At 40.7% G+C, this 26,184-nt stretch overlaps 1 protein-coding gene across 1 annotated transcript in view; it reads left to right on the top strand.

The window, feature by feature from the left end:
- Positions 1-26,184, top strand: part of tmprss9.L (transmembrane serine protease 9 L homeolog) — a 91,704-nt gene that overhangs the window by 34,919 nt on the left and 30,601 nt on the right. Inside the window, exons 11-18 of the mRNA XM_018253950.2 lie at positions 4,296-4,641; positions 10,009-10,180; positions 10,752-11,023; positions 12,314-12,450; positions 12,628-13,051; positions 15,724-15,837; positions 22,611-22,782; positions 23,022-23,287. Of these exons, the coding sequence (XP_018109439.1) occupies positions 4,296-4,641; positions 10,009-10,180; positions 10,752-11,023; positions 12,314-12,450; positions 12,628-13,051; positions 15,724-15,837; positions 22,611-22,782; positions 23,022-23,287 (1,903 nt within the window). The remainder of the gene's footprint in view (positions 1-4,295; positions 4,642-10,008; positions 10,181-10,751; positions 11,024-12,313; positions 12,451-12,627; positions 13,052-15,723; positions 15,838-22,610; positions 22,783-23,021; positions 23,288-26,184) is intronic.

The following is a 26,184-nucleotide window of genomic DNA, read 5'->3' on the forward strand; positions in this document are numbered from 1 at the left end:
GTCTAAATACTTTTGCAGTTTATATAACAGAGAAAAAGTGAATTTGAATAACAGAGTAAAGAATTAAGAATTGTATGTGAGAAAGCAAAGACACAAGTAGATAAGTAATAGCTGTATAAAAGTGTGGTGTACAGACAAAAAGCCTCCAAAATTGTAGAGTAAGAAGCAATGTACAAGAGGCAGTGTGTACAGTATGCCAGAGAATGCAAGAATAGGTGTGAATAGAACTGTAAGACGAGCAGGGACTGCCCTGAATCTGTGACCCTGCTGTGCACTGGGGCTGTGAATTCAGCAAACGAGCAGCAATGCCAAAGACAGCTGAACAGCTTCCTCATGATTACCGAAGATGAGGCCCATGAAACTGCCAAAAAAAACAATGGTTCTACTGAACATTATTTGTGGTAGTCAACTACAATCCCCCCCCTTATGAAAAGTAATGTGTTTATTTGTTGCTTTGTAGGTTCATGTGTTTCTATAAACTACACTTCTCTGTGTGTTTACTTTTGGTTTTTTTTTTTTTTTAAAAGATTTTCTTTATTGATTTTCAATTAACATAAGATAGAAGAAAGAAGGAAAAAAAGGAAGAAAAGCAAGCAAGATGAACTTCTCCATTTACATAGAATTGCATCCCCTTTAAGTCACCCATATCTTACATTTGTTCAACCACCGACAAGTTATCATATCCATTTAAGGAATAGCCAGCCATTTGTCCCAGAGTTTCCCAAATTTTTCAGGGCAAACTCGGGCAGTATATGTCAGTTTGCCTAGGGAGGGTGTCATCTACTAATTTTTTCCAGAAGCCAAGAGTAGGAGGTTCAGGAGCTTTCCAAGTCAAGAGAAGGGCTTTCCTGGCATAGTAGAGCAACTGCTGTAAGCATAGTCTATCACTGGAGGGCATAGGAAGTCCTTCAAATAGTCCAAGAGACAAAATTCCGGAGACCTTATGTTAGGTAGTCCCAAAAATGTAGACATAAATCTAAGTACTGCGGCCCAGTATTGTTGAATCTTAAGACATACATCTGGATGCCCCTGATACATACGTGCCAGCCTGTATGGGGTTAAATACACCCTGTTTAAGAATTTAATGTGAATAAAGCGATCTCTGATACATATATTAGTTTCTGAAATCTGTTCAAGTATATCTGCCCATGTTTCTTCATCTAGTGATGGGAAATCAGAGGCCCATTTCCTACACACCTGACGTATGGGATTAAAGTTCCCTTGGAGCACAATTGCATAGAACCATCTAAGGGGCTTTGTTAATTCGGGCCTACGGAGGTAGCGTTCAAGGGTAGACTCAGCTATCCATGGGGACCCCTCCGGAAATTGGGTCTGAAAAGTGTGTCTTAATTGTAGGAATCTAAAGAACATCTGGTTATGGGGGCCATATTCCTCCTTGAGCTGAGCAAACTGTTTCAGTTCACCAGCTCCAATTATATCCCCTAAGTATTTCACTTTGGCATTAGCCCAGAAACTAAACTCAGGCAAGGTTCTGAATTCTCCTAGTGCATTGTTACCCCAGAGGAGGGTTCATCTGGACCAGGTGTGAGATTTTTTATGCCTGACACTACAATCTTCTGAAACACCTGGATTACTGTTTTCATGGGGGGGGGGTCAATGGATACAATGCGGATAGACCTCTATAGAGCTGGTTGGCTAGAGCTTCGAAGGAAGAAATGACTGCCGCTTCTACTACTGTAGCTTGGTTACTGGGGTCCGGATGGAGCCACCACCATGCATATACCAACTGGCTAGCATAGAAATAATGTTGGACGTCAGGAAGAGATAGTCCCCCTTTCCTTACTGGAGCCTGCAACATTTGCATGCTAATCCTAGGCCTCTCCCCTGCCCAAATAAAGTCCCTGATACATGCCTCAGGCTGCTTAAACCACACTTTCAGGAGTGTAATTGGTGCATTGTTTAACGCATAAATGAACTTTGGGAGGAATATCATTTTAAGGATATTGACCCGACCTGGGAGGGATAAGGGTAAATTACCCCAATGCTATATTTTAGTTTTCAGGCATCTAATTATCAGGGCTAAGTTCAGTTCTACATATTTCTAAGGGTCATTGTGGATTCTGATCCCCAAGTAAGTGAATGAGGAGACCCATTGAAGTTGCGTGTCTTGGTCTCTTTGGATGCCCGAATCTATCGGGAATATAATTGACTTCGCCCAATTGACCCTGAGACCTGAAAGCGTTCCGAACGCAGCAATTTCTTGCAACAGTACTGAGAGGGAATTTTTTGCGTTTGCCAAAGTCCCTCAATATTAGGGTTATTCCGAATTCTAATGGCTATTGGTTCTCTGGCCAGCACAAAGAGCAGAGGTAAGAGCGGACACCCCTGTCTCATGCTCCTCGCCAACGCAAACTCCTGTGACAGTTCCGCATTCACCAATATTCTGGCTCTGGGTGAGTCATACAGTGCTTTAACCCAAGTAACAAACTCATCTCCCAGCCCATATCTAGTCAAAAGTGGCCATAGATAGGGCCACTCCACAGTGTCAAAAGCTTTTTCAGTGTCCAGTGACACAACAACTCTTTCATCCATAACATCATGCGTAGCGCACAAATTTGTGAATATGCGCCGTATGTTGACATCAGTGGCCCTGTTCGGCATAAACCCTGTTTGATCTGGGTGGATCAGGCTTTCAATAACCCCCTTCAGTCTATTTGCAAGTATTTTGGCTAATATTTTAACATCTGAATTTAATAGGGAAATGGGCCAATAGGATGCACACTTATCCGCTGGTTTCCCATCCTTTAGTATTAGGGTGATTGTAGCCAGTTTGGAGCTATCCGGCAACTGAGCCCCCCGTGGGATTGCATAAAAATTGAACTGAGCTTGGGTCCCAATAGTTCCTTATTAGCCTTGTACCATGGGGAGCCCGTCTGGACCTGGGGTCTTACCATTGGGAAACATTCCTATTGCCTCAACCACCTCGTCAGAGGTTATCTGTTTGTTAAGACCCTCTGCCTCCTCCGGAGAGAGTCTAGGAATAGGGGTACTACGTAGGAAATGGTCCAAAGTATCTGGCGTACTCTCACTCTTAGAACTATATAGCTTAGTGTAGAAATTAACAAATTCCTCTAGGATCTGATCCTGCCCTCGAATTTCATGGCCCCCTTCAGCTATCAACCTAAGGATTGAAGAATGTCTAGAAGTTTCCCACTTTTATCCCTTTTATCATACCAGAAAGCGGCTCTCTGAAGTTCCCCCTGCAAATACTTATTGACATATGCCAAATTAACCTCCCTCTGCGCAGCCGCCAGGACTGCTCCCAGTGAATCATTCTTTTATAAATTCTGGTTCTGCCTCTCCCAGCTTCCCTTGAAGAGACTCCAGTGCAGCATCCTGTTTAACTCTAGCTGCCTTAATTAGCGAGACATAGGCCCCTCTCACAAATGCCTTGCCTGCGTCCCAAACTACTTGGTCTTGGGTGGAACCCTGATTAAGTGTCCAATACTCTTTAAACTGTATTTCGAAGGCGTCCTTAACCTGCTCATGACTAATCCACTTTGGAGGCAGTCTCCATTGCTGCAGTCTACCCCTCCCTCCCAGCTGCAATTCTACCTGAAGGGGAGCATGGTCAGAGCAAATTCTTGGGATGAAGGAGATGGAATGTATTTTAGAAAGAGCTTGAGGAGATGCTACAGCCAAATCTATTCTGGACAGCACTGAGGTGGACGTGGTATAACACAAATATTGCTTCTCTGCTGGATAAGCCCATCTCCACACATCCGTAAAATTTGTGGCATTAAGCCAGTCCCCCAGAGCCCCAGACTCCACCGAGTGGCCTGAGCCTATCCATCTCTGGGTCCGGAACCGCATTAAAGTCCCCCATCCAAAGGTTGGGATGGTCCCCTAAGTCTGCTATCTTCAGTAGTATGTCCTGCAAAAGAGATATCTCTCCGGGTGGGGGGGGGGAGTACATTTTAACCCATAACAGGGTCTGTTGTACAGTAGTTAATTTGAGAATAATGAACCTCCCATTTCTATCAGACACCACAGTTTCAATGTTAACTCTAACTGTTTTCCTGATGAGGATGGCCACCCCCCGGGAGTACGGAGAATATTCTGCATGAAGAGTATGACTTAACCACCTTCTTTTCAACGCCTGGACCATTTGGCCTATCAAAGTGTCTCCAGGAGTAGAAGAATATCTGCCTCCTGTTTCCTAAGAATTACTTTTGTTTCTGATTTTGATTTCTTAATTAGCTAGTACAGAGAAACACACATATTAAAACAGATGCATATGAAAAGATATTATAATCTTTTGCTTTTTCTTACAGGGTGATTCTGGTGGTCCACTGGTGTGTGAGGAGCCATCAGGAAAGTTTTTTTTGGCAGGAATAGTGAGCTGGGGTGTAGGCTGTGCAGAAGCCAGGAGGCCTGGTGTTTACGTGAGAGTAAGCAAGATCAGAAACTGGATTATGGATATCATTTCCTCATCTGTTGCTCTAGATCCACAAACAAGTTTACCAAGCACTACGACTACCACCACCACCACCACCACTGGTGGAAAGAAAACAACTAACGCAAAAGCCACCACTGCCCGACCATTCACCAAGCATTCAACTACCAGAGCCAAACCGGTGATCAGCACTTTACCATCTAAACCTACACAAAAGCCTCAAGGTATAGTGGCCAGAAGGAAGTGAAGACTGATCTAGATGAGGGATAGCTGGCTACACTTGCTGTGAGTTATAGTTGACCAATGGCTGATGTGCAACACGTTGTCTTGTGTTTGGCAGCAGTAACCTAATTCTTTGTACACTAACGTTAAAACACTGTTGGCAATATGTTAACCAAGGGATGAGGTGAATTGTACCCTCTGGCCACCAGCCATGTAAAATTGATAGCTATGTTGCTGTTTCATTCAAGAGACAGAGGGCAATTGCATACACTGAAAGGTCTCAAACAGCACAATAACATTTTAATTCAAGAGAACCCTTTTTTATACTGTGGATGTTAGCCTCATATAATATGTTCTTTTCAGTTATAAAATGAAAGTATCCCCCATCAAAATAGTCATCACTAAACATTCTCACACTTCAAAGCAATCTCAGAAATACCTGGCAATACTGCATAACAAAGTCAGCCAAGAAACACAGCCTTATATGCTGTAAAAAAAAAATTCGATTTTTAATTTAGTTAATGTTTAATTACTGAACAGGCTTAATATAGACTTCACTGTTATATTAAGCCTGTCATTCTCAGATGAGACCATTCTCTAAAAGTTTACAGAGCTGTCTCAGTCACTAGATCAGAATTGTTATATGGCTGACACTCACAAGCATATATAAAGCACCATCATGTTCAATAGAATATTGCTTTCATATAACATATAGTTACATATAATAACTATCAGGAAGTAATGAGGATCCTGTTCATTACAACGTATACAGGCCCTAAGTCCTTTATGTTCATTATTTGCAGAACACTTTACAAATTGATCCAGATTAAGGTAAACAAACACTTGGGGGGTTATTTATCAAATTTCGAATTTATGTGAATTTTTTTTTCTCTAACAAATTCGAATGTACTCACAACTCTAATGGGAGGTTATTTATGCTAATTCAACTTCAAATAGGGTGGCTGGGGGAAATGATCCCCTCTTCCTAAATAGCAAAACATTATGCTGTGGATCAACTATTACCACTACTTATTGTAACCATGTAATTTTGGGGTAAGGATGGGTTTTTTCGTTGTGAGGTTGAATTGGCAAATGTCTTCTTTCCCTCGCATCTGTTTGCTGAATGCTTTGGACAGACTGAATTCATTGGACAAAGTTTTAAGCATGGTGGATTCCAAATTGCGTTCTTTTGAACTGGCTGACATATTGACATCTGTATGGGACCAAAAACAATAAGCTTTTCGACGGATATTTAATCAGTGTCTGCTCAAATGTGAAATAGGCAGTGCAGAAAATATATTAAGCCAAGTAGCTCTTCATTGGCCATTCATGTTATCTGATTTTTGGCCATAACTTCAAAAATTTCAATCAACCTGATTAGACCCAATGCTTAGGTTGCCAGTATGGGCAGCTTTACAATGATACTGTGTTAATAAATAAGTCCCTTTTTCCCATTTCAATCACTTTTGAACATAAAAGGTGAATCAGCTGTTACCACCTTAGTTTAAACAAATTATTTTCCCCATACTGCAGAAGAAACTTCAATGGTGTCGTCTTGTCCCGTGCAACAAATAGACATTTTATATTATATCCAGTTTAAGGCACACATTTTAAAGTGAGAATACAGTCATTTGTCAAGCCTTTCTTTGTAAATTACAATAATCATCCAATCTTGTAATTAGTATGACTGCCATTTTTTAAATCTTTAAAATTTTTCTAATACTGTATATTTTTTGCAAATGGTGCCCAAAACTGTAACCATCTTTACAATGCAAACCAACCAATTATAATGGTGTTATTTATTAAAAATAAGATCCACTGATACTTCTAGTGCAATCTGCGCTTACATAAAATTACTTTTATCCTACACATACTTGCTTGAGAAAAGTATTTATACAATATTGGTGGCAAACCGTATTCAGAAGCACAACTGCACAAATACTCATACAATTTATATTAACGTTTCAATTATAGGGGCACATTTATAAAATCACGTTTATAAATATAAAAATTATTTTCCATTTGAATTGGTCCTTATGACTTCAGCGGGTTAGTGGTAAGTCTAAAGCGGATTATTTGTGTCGTTCTTATGCAGGCCATTAATTAACATGTAAGGACAAGAATGGAGCTTTTATAAATACACGGTTTATTTTACACCAACTTTTGACATAAAATATTTTCCACACCTTTTTAAATATTTCCCTAAATGCACAGTTTTGTATAGAATGTTCATTTTGAATTAGTCTTGTATTGTATCTATTTGAAAAGACTTTACATGTTGCACTACCTGATCCTTGGTTGTCTATCACTACCTTGTTAATAAAACTGTATATATCTTGTTTATATTCATACATGTGCTTCTGCATATTTATAATTGCAAAATTGCATGGTGTTTAATTATTTTTGTTATATATGTATAGGGGTCTGTTTAGTAGACTGCAATGTAATGTGGGCTAAAGTTCTGCAAGAATAGAAACACGCTGGCACACAAGAATCTTGTTGCTGGTTAAACCATGCACAAATTTTTAATGCGTAAGTCCGTTGCAACGTTTCGGGCCACGCCCCTTTCGCAAGCATGCTTGAGAAAGGGGCGAGTACTCTTCCTTTTACATTAAAATTCTGCAATACATTGCTGCTGTATTTTGTTTGGCACTTATTGCACTTGCAGGATTATTAAACTGAGCTTTAGCAGATTCTCTGTGTAATATCAGTATTTATTACAGGCAGTGTTCCCTCCGTCTTGGCTATGTGTGCAAAAAAAATTTTGTTCACACATTTTAAACGGGTGTGTGCATTTTTAATAAATGTACTCAGGTCAGAATGGATATAAAATGTTGTATTTTCACACAAAATTCTTTGTGCACACCACAATTTGTTGTTTGGGCTGGCCTCAAACTTTGTGTGCACACACATGAGTGCACAGCTCAGAGAGAACATTGATTGAGGGCAGGTTTTTACATTTACCACACAAACTTTAATATTCCAAAACGAAGACTAAGCAGTACTTTTAATCAGTCACTTCCACACAACCCTTTCAATGATATTTGTTGAGAATAAAATGGAAGGGAGAATCATTCTCTTTAAACAACCATTTTTTTAGTGGGTAGTAAACATTTTTTCACCTCTACCCAATGTCTGTTGAGTTTAATTAAATACCTAAAAAAAGAAGTGAGCCCTAATTGTTATCTTAAAGGAGAAGGAAACCCCCTGGGCGCAAAACCCCTCCCCCCCTCCCCTGTGTTGCCCCCCCTCCCTCCTCCCCCCTGGCCTACCTGTCCCCCTAGGCAAATGCCCCTAACTTGTTACTCACCCCTCTGCGCAGGTCCTGTCCACGGAGTTCACAGTCGGCATCTTCTCCCACGCGCGTCTTCTTCCTGCTTTGACCAGCGTCTTCTGGCGCATGCGCAGTAGGAACATGCGCCAAATGTCACTAAGTGAAATCGGAAAACTTTGTGACATTCGGCGCATGCGCAGTAGATCCGTACCGGTAACTGTTCCTACTGCGCATGCGCAAGAAGACGCCGGTCAAAGCAGGAAGAAGACGCGCGGGGGAGAAGATGGTGACTGTGAACTCCGTGGACAGGACCTGCGCAGAGGGGTGAGTAACAAGTTAGGGGCATTTGCCCAGGGGGACAGGTAGGCCAGGGGGGAAACACAGGGGAGGGGGGAGGGGTTTTGCGCCCAGGGGGTTTCCTTCTCCTTTAAGTCTGTGAACATGAGGGGTCATTCACTGACTACCTCATCCCCTGGTACCTGGTTTTTGGGAGAATAGAGTAAATAGTTGTCTCCCCATCTATATTAATGATATGGTAAAATAAAATCTAACTGTATTCTCCTATCTCTATATTTAACCACAAACTCCTTGAACTTGGTGAAGAAACGATAGCTTCAAATAAAGTATAAAAAAATTCCTATATTTCGTCATATGACAACCTTTTTGTTCCCTACCTATGACTCCATCCCCTAAACTAGCTAAATACATGATCCATCCTTACTTGGGACCCCATATACCCCTAAGCAGATGGGCCAGTGGTCCTACAATGAACTACTAAAAAGCTATTTTGTCAGCCAACAGTTAATGAATTACCCTGCAAAGGCAAAGTTTAGATGCCCTTGTTTGATAATGGGTTGGGGGTCAGGACCAACCCCAATTTTATTTTAACTGACTCTTTACCCCTGTTTGTGTGTGGCTTCATACCTGTGGGATAATTAAAGGAAAACTATACCCCCCCAAACAATGTAGGTCTCTATTAAAAGATACTGAGTAAAACAGCTCATGTGTAAATGAACCATTATCATAATAATATACTTTTTTAGTAGTATGTGCCATTGGGTAATCATAAATAGAAAATTGCCATTTTAAAAAATAAGGGCCACCCCCTGAGATCGTAAGATTCACTGTGCACACATACAAACCACATGTAAGGTCACATGAGCCAATTAACAGACAGAGTTCTGCCTTTTGCTTCCTCACTTCTTCCTGTTACAGTTAGTGTTGTAGTATTTCTGGTCAGGTGATCTCTGAGGCAGCACAGATAGAGTCACAAAATGGTAGCTCAAGGCAAGAGATGTAAAAGGGCAATATTTATGTAAATATACATTCCAGTTTGGTAAGATTCTTTAATATGTCATTCAATTTGATATAAACTATCTGTTGCTTAAGTATTCATTTTGGGGGTATAGTTTTCCTTTAAGAATCCCTAATACCTTGGGGTTGGCAACTATTAAGTAGCCCAGCACAAGTATTAGGTACAGGAAGAGTACTCAAGGGTATGAACCCATTAGGGTTTTTATTCAATAGGTAAGTGTTTAGCAACCATGTTTTACATTCACAACCTCTGAGATGGATGATTTTAAAATTATTTGAAACGTGGTATTTTTGTTGGCCATGCTATATTGTCTATATCTGTAGTACAAATACTTTTTGTTTTGTTTTGAGCAATTTAGTAAAGGCTGTAAAAAGCCCCCCCCCCAAAAAAAGCAGAAAAACAACAGAGATAAAATTAGAATTCTTTGTGTATTTTTAAGCTGCTTCTTTTGCAATTTATCTAGATTGTGCTGTATCTTACATATGACACTTTGACAAACAAACACCAAAATGGTAAGACATATTTTAAAATGTTATGGTGTAAAATGAGGCAGTGATGGTAGGTACATTATAGCTTCACTGCTTTAAGAGGAACCCTCAGAAGGTTTCACCAAGCAGTAGCCATTGTTGTAGCAGTTATATATGTTTAAATATGCAGGCATTTGTTGAATTGTTGAAGGTAATCAATTAAACATGTAAAGTAACATTAACTAGTATTATTTAACTTTATTTGGTGTTAACCCTTCATTCTCTCATGGTTTTTTTTGTTTTTACTTTGCAGAATGTGGCAGCCGTCCTGGCCTTACAAAACCCAACAAAATAGTGGGGGGACTAGATGCTGTCAGAGGAGAGATTCCATGGCAAGCCAGCCTAAAAGAAGGTTCGCGGCATTTTTGTGGGGCCACAATAATTGGGGATCGGTGGCTAGTGTCTGCTGCTCACTGCTTTAACCAGTGAGTAACTTTTAAACTGTTGTGTGATTAACTAAATATCAGTTATGTGCATGGGATTATACCACAGATTTTATGATAAATACCTTAAACTGTCCAAACACAAGCCAATCTTTTAGAGCAGGGTCCCCAAACTTTTTTACCCGTGAGTCACATTTAATCATAAAAAGTTGGGGAGCAAGAGAAGAATGTGGTGAGCAATGCTGTAAATTGTTATTTGGTAGCCTCTCTGTGAACTGGCAGACTACAGCTGGTTCTGTTGGCAGTAAACATGGTCTTTCTGCCTCCAAATCAGAAATTTGAAACTGAATACCTGCTTTGAGGCCACTCGGAGCAACATCAAAGGACTTGGTGAGCAACATGTTTCTCACAAGCCACTGGTTGTGAATCACTGTTTTAGAGAAACCTGTATTGTTTATATCTTATTAAATTTTCAGTTATTTTAAAACGTAATCCTGTGTTTCTTCCTAATCTGGACAGGATAATTAAATGTATTTTATGTTGTAGTTCTTTTGCTATTAGCTTGTAATTTATCTTGTGATTGAGAAATCATTTAACACTTATGTATCTCCAGAACTAAAGTAGACCAAGTCACAGCTCACATGGGATCCACCGCACTAAGTGGAGTTGACACGATAGCTGTGAAGATCAATTTGAAGAGGGTAATCCAACATCCTCACTTCAATTCATTGACCTTGGACTTCGATGTGGCTGTGTTGGAATTGGCTAGCTCATTAACCTTCAATAAGTATGTTCAGCCTGTTTGCCTTCCCTCTGCCCTGCAGAAGTTTCCAGCTGGTTGGAAGTGCATGATATCTGGATGGGGAAACATAAAAGAAGGCAATGGTAGGAATACCATGTATGTGGGATAAGCTGGAAAACAGTTATTTGCACAAGTCTAAAAGAGCTAAAATAGTTTGTCATTGTTGTGGCTGAATGGCCAAAGTAGAAATCACATATTTTTATGTTTATTCATAAAAACTTCTGTGTCCAAAAACAATTTTGTTAAAATCATTGGTACTATTTAAATTCCATATGGGCACAACAGACTAAATGCAATGCATTTTTAAGATAAGACATTCTTATCACAGTAATGTACTAAGCATAATTTTGAGAGGAATTGTGTTACTAAAAACTTACCTTAAAGGGATACTGTCATGGGAAAAGAGCACCAGTTAATAGTGCTGCTCCAGCAGAATTCACTAAAATCCATTTCTCAAAAGAGCAAACCGATTTGTTTTATATTTAATTTTGAAATCTGACATGGGGCTAGACATAAAACTGGTACATCTAAGAACATCACTCAATAGTAAAATCCAGGTCCCACTGCAACACATGAAGTTACATTGAGTAGGAGAAACAACAGCCTGCCAGAGAGCAGTTCCATCCAAAATGCTGGCTCTTTCTGAAAGCATATGACCAGGAAAAATGACCTCAGATTGCTGCCTACACTCCAATATTACTAATAAAAAAATATACTTGCTGGTTCAGGAATTAAATTTTATATCGTAGAGTGAATTATTTGCAGTCTGAACAGTGTTATTTAGAAATAAAAACTGCATCATACAAATCAGGACAAAAATCCCTTTAATGCTTTAAACTAAAATGGTTCCTATGACATCTGCAGTCCCGTATATGCCACTTAAGCCTAACAGGTAAGCCACTTACAACAGTAACAGAATAATGGCCTCCAATGGCCATACGTCTTTGAATGGAAGGCTGCAAGGCATTATTTATTTGAAAAAACAGTGGAGCATCTTACCCTGGGTTGTTGTAACATTTCTTACTCTAAGCTCTTGAATCATCTTAATAATTGACACAGGCCAATTATTAAGCAAGAGGCTCTTTTTGCTGGGCATACAAATAAATATTTATACAACAAAACAACTGTTCTTAACAAAACTGTATGCTTCTTAGTGAGTATGCGGATACCCTGGCTAAGCAGTTTGGCTGATGAAACTCTGTGCCATAGATAACAAGCCATAAAGAAAACCAGACCAACAGATGACCATATGTGTGCATTCAGACTTCTACTGCAAATGGCATGCTGTGTGTCGAGTTACAGCACATCCTATCTGTATTTTCACATATTACTTTTTGTTAAACTGCTAATCAGATTTTTTTTTTCTTGCTCAGTGTCCAAACCTGAGGTCCTACAGAAGGCCTCTGTAGGGATAATTGACCAGAAAATATGCAGCGTCCTTTACAACTTTTCCATTACGGAGCGGATGATTTGTGCAGGGTTTCTAGATGGAAAAGTGGATTCTTGTCAGGTGAGAGATACTCAAATGCAGGGAGAATGGCTGGGGTCAAAACCACAATTGGCACTAGGGCCCCTTCACAAAGAACCAAAGAATGCCGGATATAAGTGTCATTGTATGTAATTCTCAATTAGTTTGGTTCTGTCTTATGATTTTTATATATTCCTTCATATGTTCATCTTTTTAAAGGGTGACTCTGGTGGTCCTTTGGCATGTGAGGAAAGTCCAGGCATATTCTTTCTGGCAGGAATTGTAAGCTGGGGTATTGGATGTGCTCAGGCAAAGAAACCTGGAGTCTATAGCCGAGTCACTAAACTTAAGGACTGGATTTTGGACACCGTAGCTCCTGTCTTGAGGACAACAGACAGTGGAATGAACCTTCCTAGATCATCATCCCTACCTATTACTACAATAAGACCATCTACTTTTCAGCCAGCAACCTCCATTGGTCACAGAACAACAACTTTATCAAGGCCCACTTTGTCTCACACCAAAAGCACAAGGAGCACACCCAAGTCCACTACAAAATATACTAGCAAAAGGACAACTACTGCCAAGACCAGCACAACAGCATTAAGAATTACAGAACCTGCCAGATCCACACAAAGACCAGGTAAGGCAAAATCATCTCCTAGTTTACTCTTGCAGATATACAAGGCCGATGAAAATATTACCAAACACTCCGGTGTATGTGATTGCCATTTACCATGGAAATGCATAGTTAAAATTTGCCAAGCAATGTGTATAGTTTCTTCCCGAGAAATAAGAAATTGTTTTCCATAGTAAGGCACAAATTTTTTTTTTTTTTTTAACTTTTGCATTTTACAAAAAAAAGTAAAGAATGAAGAGAGAAAGCAGAAGGGAAAAATAGAGTAGAGCAGGGGTGCCCAAAAGGTAGATCTGGATCTACCAGTAGATCTCAAGACACTGCCAATAAACAGCTCATATAAACCACCCTCCTATTTCATGCTTTTTGTTCAGATATTTATTACATTAGGGTTACATAAGAAATAGTTATTTGTTAAATATAGCAATATTCTTTTTCTCATAAATCAATATTAAAGTAATATTTTCCATGAACCAATGTTTTATGGATGTAGATCATAATAGGACAACATTACATAGCGTAGACCCTGTATTAGTAAATTATGGGCTCTCCTGGAGTAGTGTGAGAAGAAAGGTAGTCACTGGAGCCGGTGAGTCATATAACCAAAGTTATACAGTTGGGGTACCTCATGGGAGGCTAACCAAGGGCCCCAGGCAGTCTCAAACATTTTGGGGCAGCATCCTGCCAGATAATTATGCTTTTGGTTTGGAAGGCTATTGTTTCTCTAGAAAGAAAAGAGGAGCTGTGTATTTTCAATGGAGTAAAATAGCCTTTTTGACATAGTAGAGAGGTTGAAGAAAGCAGAGTTTGGCGTGGAGTCCAAGGTTGTTGCTCAAAGCAACCAATCAGATCTTTGCTTCTATTTTCTAACTATTGAAATCTAATTGCTGATTGGTTGCTTTGGGCAACAATGCTTCATTCCACTTTTTACACAGCATTATAAATAGGCCCCATGGTGTACAACATCTCTCCAAAAGCACTGAATAGTTGGACAGCTCCAGAACACATGGATATATGAGCAACAATTCAAAAACAATCTGGATGTACCTCTGTATGTATCTCTTACTGACATATTTATGTAAAATTTGTTTAAAGCACGCATTTGCACATGTCGCAAACCCCTATATATCTCCAAACATAGACCCAGAAAAGGTATGGCATTTGAAAAGTACTAATAAGGATTTAAGTCTGGCATTAATATAAAAAAAGTATAGAAAAATCTAAACTTATGCACCGTTAACCATACATATGGTTCGATACTGTTTATATCAAATAGGTTCTATATAAATATAATTAAGACATAGAAACCATATTGGTGAAAAAGTTATGGAAAGTATTTACATTTACATAAAACATTCTCATTAATCTGTCAGACTGATGAATAAATAACCTTTTCATTAACTGGAATTGTAACTTACTAGATCATTAAATGAAAAGGGGAGTAAAAATTATACAGATGTTTCAAGACAACTTAATTGTCTTACATTTTGAAAGTACAAAATTGAATAATAAAAAGTACATTGCACTTGATACTAAGCTGCAGGAATCCATCCTGGTGGCAAAACAATCTCTATTGGGTTTATTTAATGTTTAAATGATTTTTAGCAAAGTATGTTGACAAAAATTCTGGAAAGATCTCTTATCCAGAAACCCCCAGGTCCCAAGCATTCTAAATAATTGATTCTAAACCTCTTTCAATGAATGTCGGTCTCTATATACTGTAAATAATTTTTGCCTATTTTAATGTTTAGATGTAATTTAATACACGTGGCTCCCATGTAACTCTGTAAAAGTACATATGTCTACTGTACCCATAAACGTCAAGTGATTGCATACAACATTGATATAAGTTAATGCATTACACTGGCCAGGACAGGAAGTAAAACAAATTAACAGACCACATATAAGTCTGTTACAGAGGTGTGACACATTACTTAAAATAGCAAAAATAAGGAAAATATTATTTGTTCAATTAGAAATAGGCAGAATACAATTTACATAGGTGTATACTGCAGAACGTGGAGAATAGGAGACCCACCAGCTGTGAAGGGACATGCAGTATAGTCCTGTAATTTGCCCATTACCCCCACACAATTGCACCCACAAGCCCAGTAGTGGCTTAACTACAATACAGGAGACCCTGCAGTCATGAAGGGATCTGGGGGCAGGATGCCCGAATTATAGGGGTCTGTAGTAGTAGTCTCCCCTCCCGAGCCCCTCTCCTACCTTAAACCACTAGTTTCCAACCGAGCCACAAACTAGTTCCTGTGGGAGGTTAGGGTTAATATCAGCAGACTGTGCGTGCCAAAGATTTTTATGTGGGGGGGAACCAGCACTTTCAATTAAGCCACTAGAGCCAAGCAATATAGTTTGCTAGGTGGAAGCAGGGTGCAAGATAATACCCCTTTATAGCTGGAGGACTACATTTGGTGGTAAACACACATGCTAACATACACACATGGAATTTTCACAGCTTTCTCTTGACTTGGGATTTTACAGGCCACATTTTTGAATATTAAAGTGAAAGTTTACTATAAATACGCCCATAATAATTCTCTACAAATTCTGTGGAATTTCATTCTGGTGAACTGTGGTAAACTCATTTTTTAACATTTGATAAATATTCCCCACAATGATATTTATTTGAACTTAACATTAATTTACTTGTGTTTTCATAGTTCCGTGCTCTGCCTCCACCTATAAATGCTCCAACAGAGTCTGCATAAGCAAATCCAATCCTGAGTGTGATGGGATCCAAGACTGCAATAATGGATCTGATGAGCATAACTGTGGTGAGTAACTTTGCTTTGTAGTAGACATTGAGACATTGCAGAATCCTCAGAATGTTAGTGACGTATTGCAGGAGTCTAACTTGTCATTCACTTTTAATTTTATATATATATATTGTTATTTAATGTGGATTTTTAAAGTTTTGTATCATCCTTGAAAAAGGTCCAAATGTGGACCGAAACGTCAGGTATTTGATACTACGCAACAATAAAATTACCAAGTTTTTAAAGGGAGTGCTGGTCTGAAGATACAGTATATATATATATATATATATATATATATATATATATATAATATATATATATATATATATATATATATGTATATATATATATAGGACCCGTTATCCAGAAAGATCCAAAGTACAGAAAGTTTGTCCCCCCATCAACTCAATTTTATCCAAATAATCCACATTTTTAAAAATAATTTCTTTCTCTCTGTAATAATAGAACAATACATTGTACTTGATCCAAACAAAGATATAAATAATCTTTATTGGAGGTATGAAGATCCAAATTACGGACAGATCCTGTTACGTTCACAGCGTGAAACCGCTGCAACGGGAGTTAAATTCACACTTGTGGTGGAAGCCCAGGGAAAAAGCCACAAATACTTGAAGCAGGCATGGTGAAATATATAGGATTTAATGGAACCGAAGCAAAACAGGAACAGGTCAAAAATAAAGTCTTTACCAGGCAGGCAATGAAAAGCTGGAACAAAAACACAGGAACAAGATTCAGGAACTTGGAATATCCAGGAACAAAACCAAACACATTCAGATTCACACACATTCAATGACTCCGCCCTGAGCGAGGCTCAGGGCGTGGTTTATAAAGGGCAATTGATTAGGGAACAGAAAAACAGGAAATTGTTTATACGTACCGTAATTTCTGTTTCCTGGTCACTTTCATGGCAGCATTCACCACATGGGTTAATTCTCCCTGCTGGCCAGCAGACAGGACCTCCCCCTAATAGTTCAAAGTTCTGCTTCCTCCTCTCCCCTTCGTCTTAGTATAAAAGCTGTCCCCTATAGGGTGGGAAACTCCCGCGTGAATGCTGCCATGAAAGTGACCAGGAAACAGAAATTACGGTACGTATAAACAATTTCCTGTTTTCCCCAGTCACCATGGCCAGCATTCACCACATGGGAAATTCCAAAGCTCAAGACAAAGGGCCGGACACAATATGCTTTAACAGAACTTTTTAATCAGTAGAATACACTACAGACTGCAAAACTTTTCTCCCAAATTTAGCTTCTTGGGAAGGCAAGATATCTAATTTGTAATGCTTTACAAATGTATTCAGTGACGACCATCTTGCTGACTTGCAGATGCTTTCTGGCGACTCCCTGGCTTGTGCCGCCCAGGAACTTGCCAATGCCCTGGTAGAATGAGCCTTTAACCCTTCAGGAACTCTCCTACCTGCCACATTATATGTCTTTGCAATCGCTGCCACGATCCAGGAACTAATCGTCCTTTTTGATGGGGCTTGACCTTTCCTGTATCCATTAGGAACTATGAACATTCGCTCTGACTTTCTCCAGGCTTTTGTTCTTTCCGAATAGATTTTTATAGCCCTTACTAGATCCAGGGTGTGCCACACTTTCTCTTGTGCAGACCTAGGATTTGGGAAGAAGGAGGGCAGAATTACCTCCAAATCCATATGGAACTTCGAGATTACCTTTGGTAGGAATCTGAATGCAGGTTTTAGTACCACTCTATCTTCAAAAATCACTGTATGTGGTTCAGACGCTGGCAAGGCTGATATCTCCCCAACTCTACAGGCTGATGTTATTGCCACCAAGAACACCACTTTCAATGTCAGATTCCAGACAGATGACTTTTCTAATGGCTCAAATGGAGCCTCAGTTAAGATCTTTAGCACAAAGGGAAGATCCCATGGTGGCAAACAATTTCTTTTCATTGGTCTAACTCTTAACATGGCATTAAAGAATCTCTTTACCAATGGCTCTTCTGCCCAGGTTTTCCCAGTTAGGGCTGAAATCGCCGACATTAGGCTTCTCAGTGTGCTGACATGTAACTTCTTCTCATATCCTGAGAATAAAAACTCTACTACCATTGTGGGTGATGGAAACAAAGGAATACCATCCTTTTCCTTGACAAATTCCACAAATTTTTCCCACACTTTGTAGTACTGACTAGAAGTGCTAGCTTTTCTTGATTTCAGGAAAAAATCAACGACTTCATCCTTCAAAGAGAGACGCTTAAGTCTCTCCCTCTCAACCGCCAGGCCATCAAGGACAGATGATTTCCCTCTTGAATCTGAACTTATCCCTGCGACAGCCAACCTGGAAAATTCGGAATCCGTATTGGTTCCTCTATGGCTAACTTCCAGAGAAGAGGAAACCAAGGTCTCCTGGGCCAGAAGGGAATTACTACGATAGCTTCCGCTCTGTCTCTTTTTATTTTCTACAATACTCTCCAGATTAAGGGAAAAGGTGGAAAGACATAAATCAAGTTTCCTGACCAATTCTGTCTCAAACCATCTATTGCCACTGCCTCCTTGCAGGGAAGTCTTGAGAAGAATCGAAGACATTTTCTGTTCTGTAGGGATGCCATCGCATCTATGTCTGGTAGCCCCCATTTTTCCACAATTTCTCCAAAAATGTCTTTGTGTAAACTCCACTCTCCCGAGTCTATTGTTGCCCGGCTGAGGAAGTCTGCTTTCCAGTTTTCTCTCCCTGGAAGATGTACTGCAGTTAACCCTTCTCACCAATTTTCTGCCCACTGGAATAGTGGCTTCACTTCTTCCATCAGAGTTACACTTTTGGTGCCTCCCTGTTTCACTATATAGGCAACTGCCGTTGTGTTGTAGGTCATGATCTTTACCTGTTTGTCTTTTAACAGGTGAGAAAAAGAAAAAAGGGATTGTTTTATGGCTCTTAATTCCAGAATATTTGAAGACACGTCTTTTCCTTTCCAAGTGCCTTGTACAAATATCTCGCCTATGTGGGCTCCCCAACCCACACTCGATGCATCGGTGGTCACTACCACCCATTCTGGTTCCTCCAGAGGAATTCCTCTTGCCAGATTTTTCCGACTGCACCACCAGGCTAGGGTTCTTTTCACTGGCTGTGGTACTTTTACTCTTTCCTGTAGGTGTAAGTGAGGCTGTTTGACCTTTCTTAGAAGGAAACTTTGTAAGGGCCTTGAATGCCATCTTGCCCACCTCACTATTTGAATGGTCGCCGACATGGATCCCAGTACCCTTAGGCATTGTTGCACGGATACTGTTTCCGGTCTCCTGAAATCTTTTATTAACCTGATCATGTTGTCCTGCCTTTCTACTGGCAGACTGACCAGATTTTGATCTGTTTGAAAAAGAGCCCCTAGATACTGTAGGGTTTGGGTAGAAATCAGATTGCTTTTTTCATGATTTATTATCCACCCATGGACTAGCAAAAAGTCTTTTACTCGAGCAGTATGAACCTCGGCTTCTGAGCTTGAATTTGTTACTATCAGGATATCGTCCAGATAATGGTATACAGCTAGACCTTCTTTTCTTAATTCCGCTATGAGCGTCACCAAAATCTTTGTAAACACTCGTGGGGATTGAGAAAGACCGAACGGTAGGCATCTGAACTGCACATGATGATCGTCCACCGAAAACCTTAGATATTTTCTGTGTTCTTGAGCAATCGGAACATGGAAATAAGCATCCTTTAAATCTATGCTTGTCAGCCAATCCCCCACTGAGACTGCTTGCATAATGGATGTTAAGGATTCCATCTTGAACTTCCTTGTTTGCAGGAATTTGTTCAGATTTCTCATATCTAGTACCGGTCTCCATGCACCTGACACCTTCTTTACTAGAAAAAGTCTTGAATAGAAGCCTTTGTATCTTTCCTGAGGATTTACGGTTTCTATTGCCCTTGAGTCGAATAACTGCTTTAGATATTCTTGGACAATCTTCATCTTTGATTTTTCTTTGAAATCGGACTCTACGAAAAAATCTTTTCTGGGTACTGACTTGAATTCTAGGGCAACCCCTGATTCTATAACCTTCTGTACCCATGCGTCTTGAATAGTCCTGGCCCAGACATGAGGGAATTCGGCTAATCTGCCTCCGACAATGTTCTGGGCCCTGCCACCTTCATTGTTGACTGGAGGTAGAAGGGGCGGAAGAAAAAACTTCTGGTCTCCTTGATGTTCCTCTAGAACCTGCACGACCTGATCTCCAAGAAGACTGCCTGGAGAATTCCCTACCGGGTTTGTACTGTCTGGAAGTTCTGAACGATTTATCCTTAGCTTTACCATAGCCGGAATCGTAACGAGCCTTCTTGGGCTGGTTTTCTTGAGGAAGAAACAAACTCTTGCCCCCTGATATTTTCTTGATGATAGCATCCAGCTTCTCCCCAAACAACATCTCTTCTTCAAATGGTAATTGACATAAGTTAGCCTTAGATGCTGTATCGGCTGCCCAAGACTTCAGCCATAGCGCTCTTCTGGCTGCCACTGACAACGCCATAGATCTAGCTGAAAAATTAACAAGATCAATTGAAGCTTCTGAGACGAATTCTGTTGCCATTTTACAATCCAATAACATTTCCAGGAGCTTTGGTCTTTTCACATTAGATGAAATTGCTTCACCTAATTCTGACAGCCACACCTTCAATGCTCTAGACACTCTAGACACTGACGTCAATGCCACGGCCAGCTTACAAGCTGCTCCTGCTGCTCCAAATGCTTTTCTTAAGTTAAATTCCATTTTCTTCTCCATTGGCTCTCTAAAAACAGCCGCATCATCCACTGGAAGAGTAGTTTTCTTAGCCAGCCTTACTACAGCTGCATCCACCTTTGGAGGGGAATCCCAGGCTTTTGACTCCTGCTCATCAAAAGGATATTTTTTATTAAATTTTCCTGCTGTCTGCGCTCTTTTTTCTGTTTTTTTCCATTCCGTTGCAATAATCTTCTTTATTGAAGAGTGTACCGGAAAAAATACAGATTTTTTCTTTGAAGAGGGAAAAAGCTTATCCGCTGATGACATCTTCGCAGATTCTGTGGGAAAAGTCAAGGTTTGCCTCACCGCTTTTATTAATGGATCAATTACGGAAAGATCAAATGAGGATTCTTCTTCCGAATCAATTTCTCCTTCCTCTGACCCTCCTTGCGACGGGATATCTGAGTCATCTGACAGATCTCCTTCAGATATATCTGACATAGGCTCCCCCTGTCTTGCATGATGTCTTGGCCTTTTTTTTAGAGCCAGATACCTCCTGGAATCCTTGTATGACTGCTTGCTTAATAACTGAAGCTAAGGACTCCGCAAACAATTGGTTCTCTTGTGACAAAGAAGGTCCAGCTTCCTGCTGTTTTTCACCAGACACTGTCGACTTTTCTGGAGACTTGTCTTTCCTAGCATCCGTGGCAGGAAGGCTATATAAAAAAGAATAACAATACTGTTAGTACTCCAGCCCCTGCTCTAGTCAAGGTCTCTGTCTCTCATACTTCACCTCTTTCCCTTAGGGTGTGAAGCTTTCCCCGTGCCAGGTTCTATTGGTAACTAATGAAGAGAGCAGACAAATTTAATCAGCTTCCTATCATAGTAAAAACTAGATTTTTTCAAGCTGAAAATGCCCCCACACATACCTGTAACAGGTGCTCTATCCTTTCAGTATTACTGCTTTTGAAATGGCACCCCACAGGAAGTGATCGATTTTTTAAATAGAGGCAGCAGCACTCTGGATACTTAAAACATCTTATTCCCCATGCTGCATAATTTAAAGTGAATCCTGCTCACAGGTAATGAACGCCTAATTTGGCGCCAATTTTCTGCTTCTGGCACTTCACACTGCTTAAGCGCGTATAAGCGCTATTTGCCCATAAACAAAATGGCCGACAGGCAACTTCCGCCGATGACGTAACTTCCGGCTGCGCCACAGTTACCGCACTCGCTCCAGAAACGGACCGGCTTCACAGCACTTACCCTGGCGCAGTCTCCCGAGCTTTCAGCATCGCCTGACCCGACAAGCGGGAGGACTTAGCCTTGCTCTTGGTCCTCCTAAGCGGCGCTCCAGCCTGCGACTCTGCTCAGGCACCCTTCCTGACCCGCAAGCGGGAGGAGGGTCCCGCTCTTGTAAGTAACCCAAGCTAACCCCAAACCTAGGGAGCTCTTTTAGGCTCTTCCTGAACTTGTGCAGAAAAAGAAATTTTCATTTTCTCTTCTCCTCTCCCTGGCCCAGACAGGACAAAAAAGACGAAGGGGAGAGGAGGAAGCAGAACTTTGAACTATTAGGGGGAGATCCTGTCCACTGGCCAGCAGGGGGAATTAACCCATGTGGTGAATGCTGGCCATGGTGACTGGGGAAACACATGAGGGTAACAAGAAGGGAGGAGACAAACTGGAAACGTAACAAGATACAGGATCACTACAACAGGATCAGGACCAGCCCCAAGAGCCTCCAGTGGCTCACTTGGTAAGTGCACTTAAAGTCCAGCAACCCCAGTCCCAAGTGTTCAAATCCCAGATGGTCCTTACAGATCCATTATCCAGAAAGGACCTGGTCCTGAGCATTCTGGATAACAGATCCCATACCTGTGCGCATATATATATATGCAGGTGACGGCACTCCCAGAGAAAACAAAAAATTTAAAAAGGCAATGTTGCTGATTATATCAGGTTTATTTTATCCGACGTTTCAGTTCCATACTAGAACCTTCCTCAGGGAAAAATATATACATGCATACATACACACATTTGTCTTAAATAAGCTCTTGTTTCTCTTTATTTCTCTATATCTACCCCTTTCTTTTAGATTGTGGCTTTGCACCTGTACTACCGTATAACAAGATAGTGGGTGGAAGTGGTTCTGTACGGGGAGAATGGCCTTGGCAAGTCAGCCTCTGGCTAAGGAGGAAGGAACATAAGTGTGGAGCAGTTCTGATTTCTGACCGTTGGCTGCTTTCTGTTGCTCACTGCTTTGACATGTAAGTTCAAAAGAGATTATGGTTGAAATAGATGGCCTGCAGAGCTAACAAAAATAATAAGCAAAATCAGTGAAAAAAAACCCAATGAAATAAAATGTCTGTATTTCAACAATATAATAATGCATTTTTTCCTTTTGTTATGATTTAATGACTGCAACAGGAGAAACCTCTATAGTCTGCATTGAGAGATTTCATAATATATATCTTGTCTTTTTTTTAATAAACTCAATCAATCACAGTTACAGTGACCCTAAGCTATGGGCAGCATATCTGGGTACTCCATTTCTAAATGGAGTGGAGGGAAGAGTAGAAAAGATCTTCCGCATTCACAAGCATCCATTCTACAATGTCTACACTCTGGATAATGATGTTGCCCTTCTGGAATTGCCTTCACCTCTCACCTACACAAACCTCATTAGGCCTATATGCCTTCCAGACACCAGCCATATCTTTCCAGAGGGAACTAGATGTTTCATCACAGGCTGGGGCTCTACCAAGGAAGGAGGTAAGCAAGAAAAGCACCCAAAGGCTAGCTATTCAAAGGTAATAGAAAGCTGTTAAAACAAAGGAGATAAACTTAGATGCCACCACTATAATTACGCAGTAGATGGGTTTATAATCATTTAGGCAACAAGTATTTCACAGTGCAAAAAATAGTTTTTTAACCATACTGCATTAAAATAGTTTTAAGCCAGAATGTGTTACATAGCAGACAGGTAGATGGCATATCCCACAAAACTGTCCTATTAAAACTATTTTAATGGCGTATGGTTATTAAAAAAAAATAAAAAAAAATACCAGGTCAGGTTTTCACTAATTTATACCATAGACATACAAAAATAGTTTTTACAAAATGTTGCATCCAACTTTGAGTCATATTTAACAAACAGTGAAACTAGCAGTCCACCAAAGGGTTAAAAGGGTTGGTCACCTTGCAAACACATTGTTTTTAGTTCCTTTGTTTCAATTAGAACAATAATTACTTTATTCAATTGATTCTTATTTTTTTTACCCTTTTTCTAAAACAAAAGTAACACGTTTTAATTTTTCACAATTTTATGTTTCCCAGGAACAGTTAAAGGACAAGGAAAGTGTATACATAAATCCTGCTTCAGATATAGGCATACCTTTTGTGTAGTCAGCCTTGCCTTCCAATCGTCTCTGTGTATAGCCTTTGGTGACATCTGCAGGCTGCTTACAGAAATAACCGCACAGTACTGTGTAAAAAAATCCCATGATGCATCCGATCTCAACACAGACAAAGGCAGAGGATTCTGCGCACTGAAAGCGTTCAAAGGGAGCGCATGCGCAGTAGAGCTCATATGTGAACAAGCTAACAGAGCAGGAGGACGTGCAAACTGTGCACGAAGCTTGTCCTTGTGCCCTCCCACTTGTATGCGCGCACCAATAGCAACACGTCTAAACGGTTGCTATGGTGACGCCTTGCCGGACTGCCTGTTACTTGTTAGGATCCGTTTTTTTTTTTTACTTTACTGTGACGCTCGCGCACGTGATGCGCGTAATAGATTTGGCGCATGCGCATATGAACAACCGGCGCCATCTTGAAGAAAGAAAATGTCGGCGCTGATAACGATGTGCTTCATTTACAGACTAGGATGCGGAACAGGAGAACAGAACGGATTTTGCACTAAAAAACCTAGCGACCAGGTACTTCATAGGGTGGACTTTACAATCATGGGGGATAAAAAAAAATACTTTCCTTGTCCTTTAAGTAAGAGGGAGTCGCTGACTCTCCAACTGTTAAAATTTGATACCTTCGTATTTCTTAAATGGGTTGTTCACCTTCCAAACACTATTTAGTTTAGTTGTTTTCAGATTGTTCATCAGAAATAAAGTGTAAGACGTGCCAGATTGGCAAGATCTCTTACCTCCCAGGACGTCTCTTCCATGCTGATGGTGCACAGGCGCGCACTTCCGCATTTCGGTCCCCAGTGATGTCTGCAATTGACGATAAGCATCATGACGCCTGCGTCGTGACGCAGAGCGCCATGACGTCACTTAAAGGCGCCAAATTTGAATTTCTGGTGCCAAAACTGCTTTAAAAGGCCAGTTTTCCATCTTGTAAATGCTCTAGCTGGTTCCAGTTTCTTCTGATCCTGCTGAAGCGTTGTATGTTTTTGAATTCCTGGTTTTTGCCTGACTCTTGACTATGATTTCCGCTGCCTGCCTTGAACCTTTTGCCCGACTTCGACTACGTCTTCTCTTCAACCCTGCCGGCACCTTGCTTACGGTTTAGCTCTGCACTTCCTTGTTGGATTACGCAGCAGAAAGCCCGGGGGCCCAAAAGAGCGTCGGTGAACACCTGTGCGTCCGCAAAGTACAGTCACTGAACAAGGTTCCTGACAACATGGTCATTACAGTTAGCTTGGGCCAATATGGAACCTTTCCAGGCTGCTGCTTCCTCGAAGAAGCGTCTGGACAGCCAGGAGACTCAACAGGCTCATCTCACTCAAGCATTACAGCACATAATGTCTCGTCTTGAGTCACTTCATATTTTGGGGTCTGCGGCTCACTCTTCTCAGTCTATGCCTGCTAAAGTACCCAAGATTCCTGCTCCATTTCATTTTGGGGGTGATCCGGATGTTTGTTGTGGTTTTCTGACGCAATGCAAAATCCCGTTCGATATGGCTCTGGATCAATTTACTTCTGAAAAGGCTGAAGTTTCCTATATTATCATCCTTCTGAAGGGGAAGGCCCTTGCTTGGGCTTCTCCGTTATTGGATAGAGACGACCCCCTGGTAAATGACTCCACGGCCTTTCTTTCCACTTTTCAGCAAATTTTTGATGTCCAGGGTCGGAAACTTAATGCCTTAGACAGGCTCGTGAAGATCGATCAAGGATCGAATACGGCCTCCGAATATACTATAAATTTCTGGACTGTGGCTGCAGAAGTGTCATGGAACAATGATGCGCTTATTGCAGCCTTCTGGAGGGGGCTTTGTGAGGACCTTAAAGACGAGCCAGTTACTCAAGATCTACGTTATTTTCATTGTTAAGATTTATTCCAGGATGAGGGAGAAGTCTTCACTTAAGCTTTGTGCCTGCAAACCTCTGGTTACAACCTTTGATCTGAGTTTCCTCCTCATGTGGCTCCCACACCACCGGTTTGTGATGAACCTATGTAGATTGGAGCTACGCACTTAACTCCCGAAGAGAGAATCAGTAGGAGAAACTCTGGTCTCTGTACGTATTGCGGCCTTACATGACATGCTTAGATCCTGTCCTACCAGACCTCAGAATCTCGTTCATTTCTCCCTGCTTCCCTGTCCACCTAATCTGGTACATTTTCCTGCCAAGCTCTTCTGGATTCCGGAGCAGCGGGAAACTTCATTGATAATTCCTTTGCTAAATCCTGTGGTCTGTGTCCTATTCCTCTTTCTG

Source organism: Xenopus laevis, chromosome 1L (genome assembly GCF_017654675.1).
Source record: "Xenopus laevis strain J_2021 chromosome 1L, Xenopus_laevis_v10.1, whole genome shotgun sequence".
Classification (NCBI taxonomy): domain Eukaryota; kingdom Metazoa; phylum Chordata; class Amphibia; order Anura; family Pipidae; genus Xenopus; species Xenopus laevis.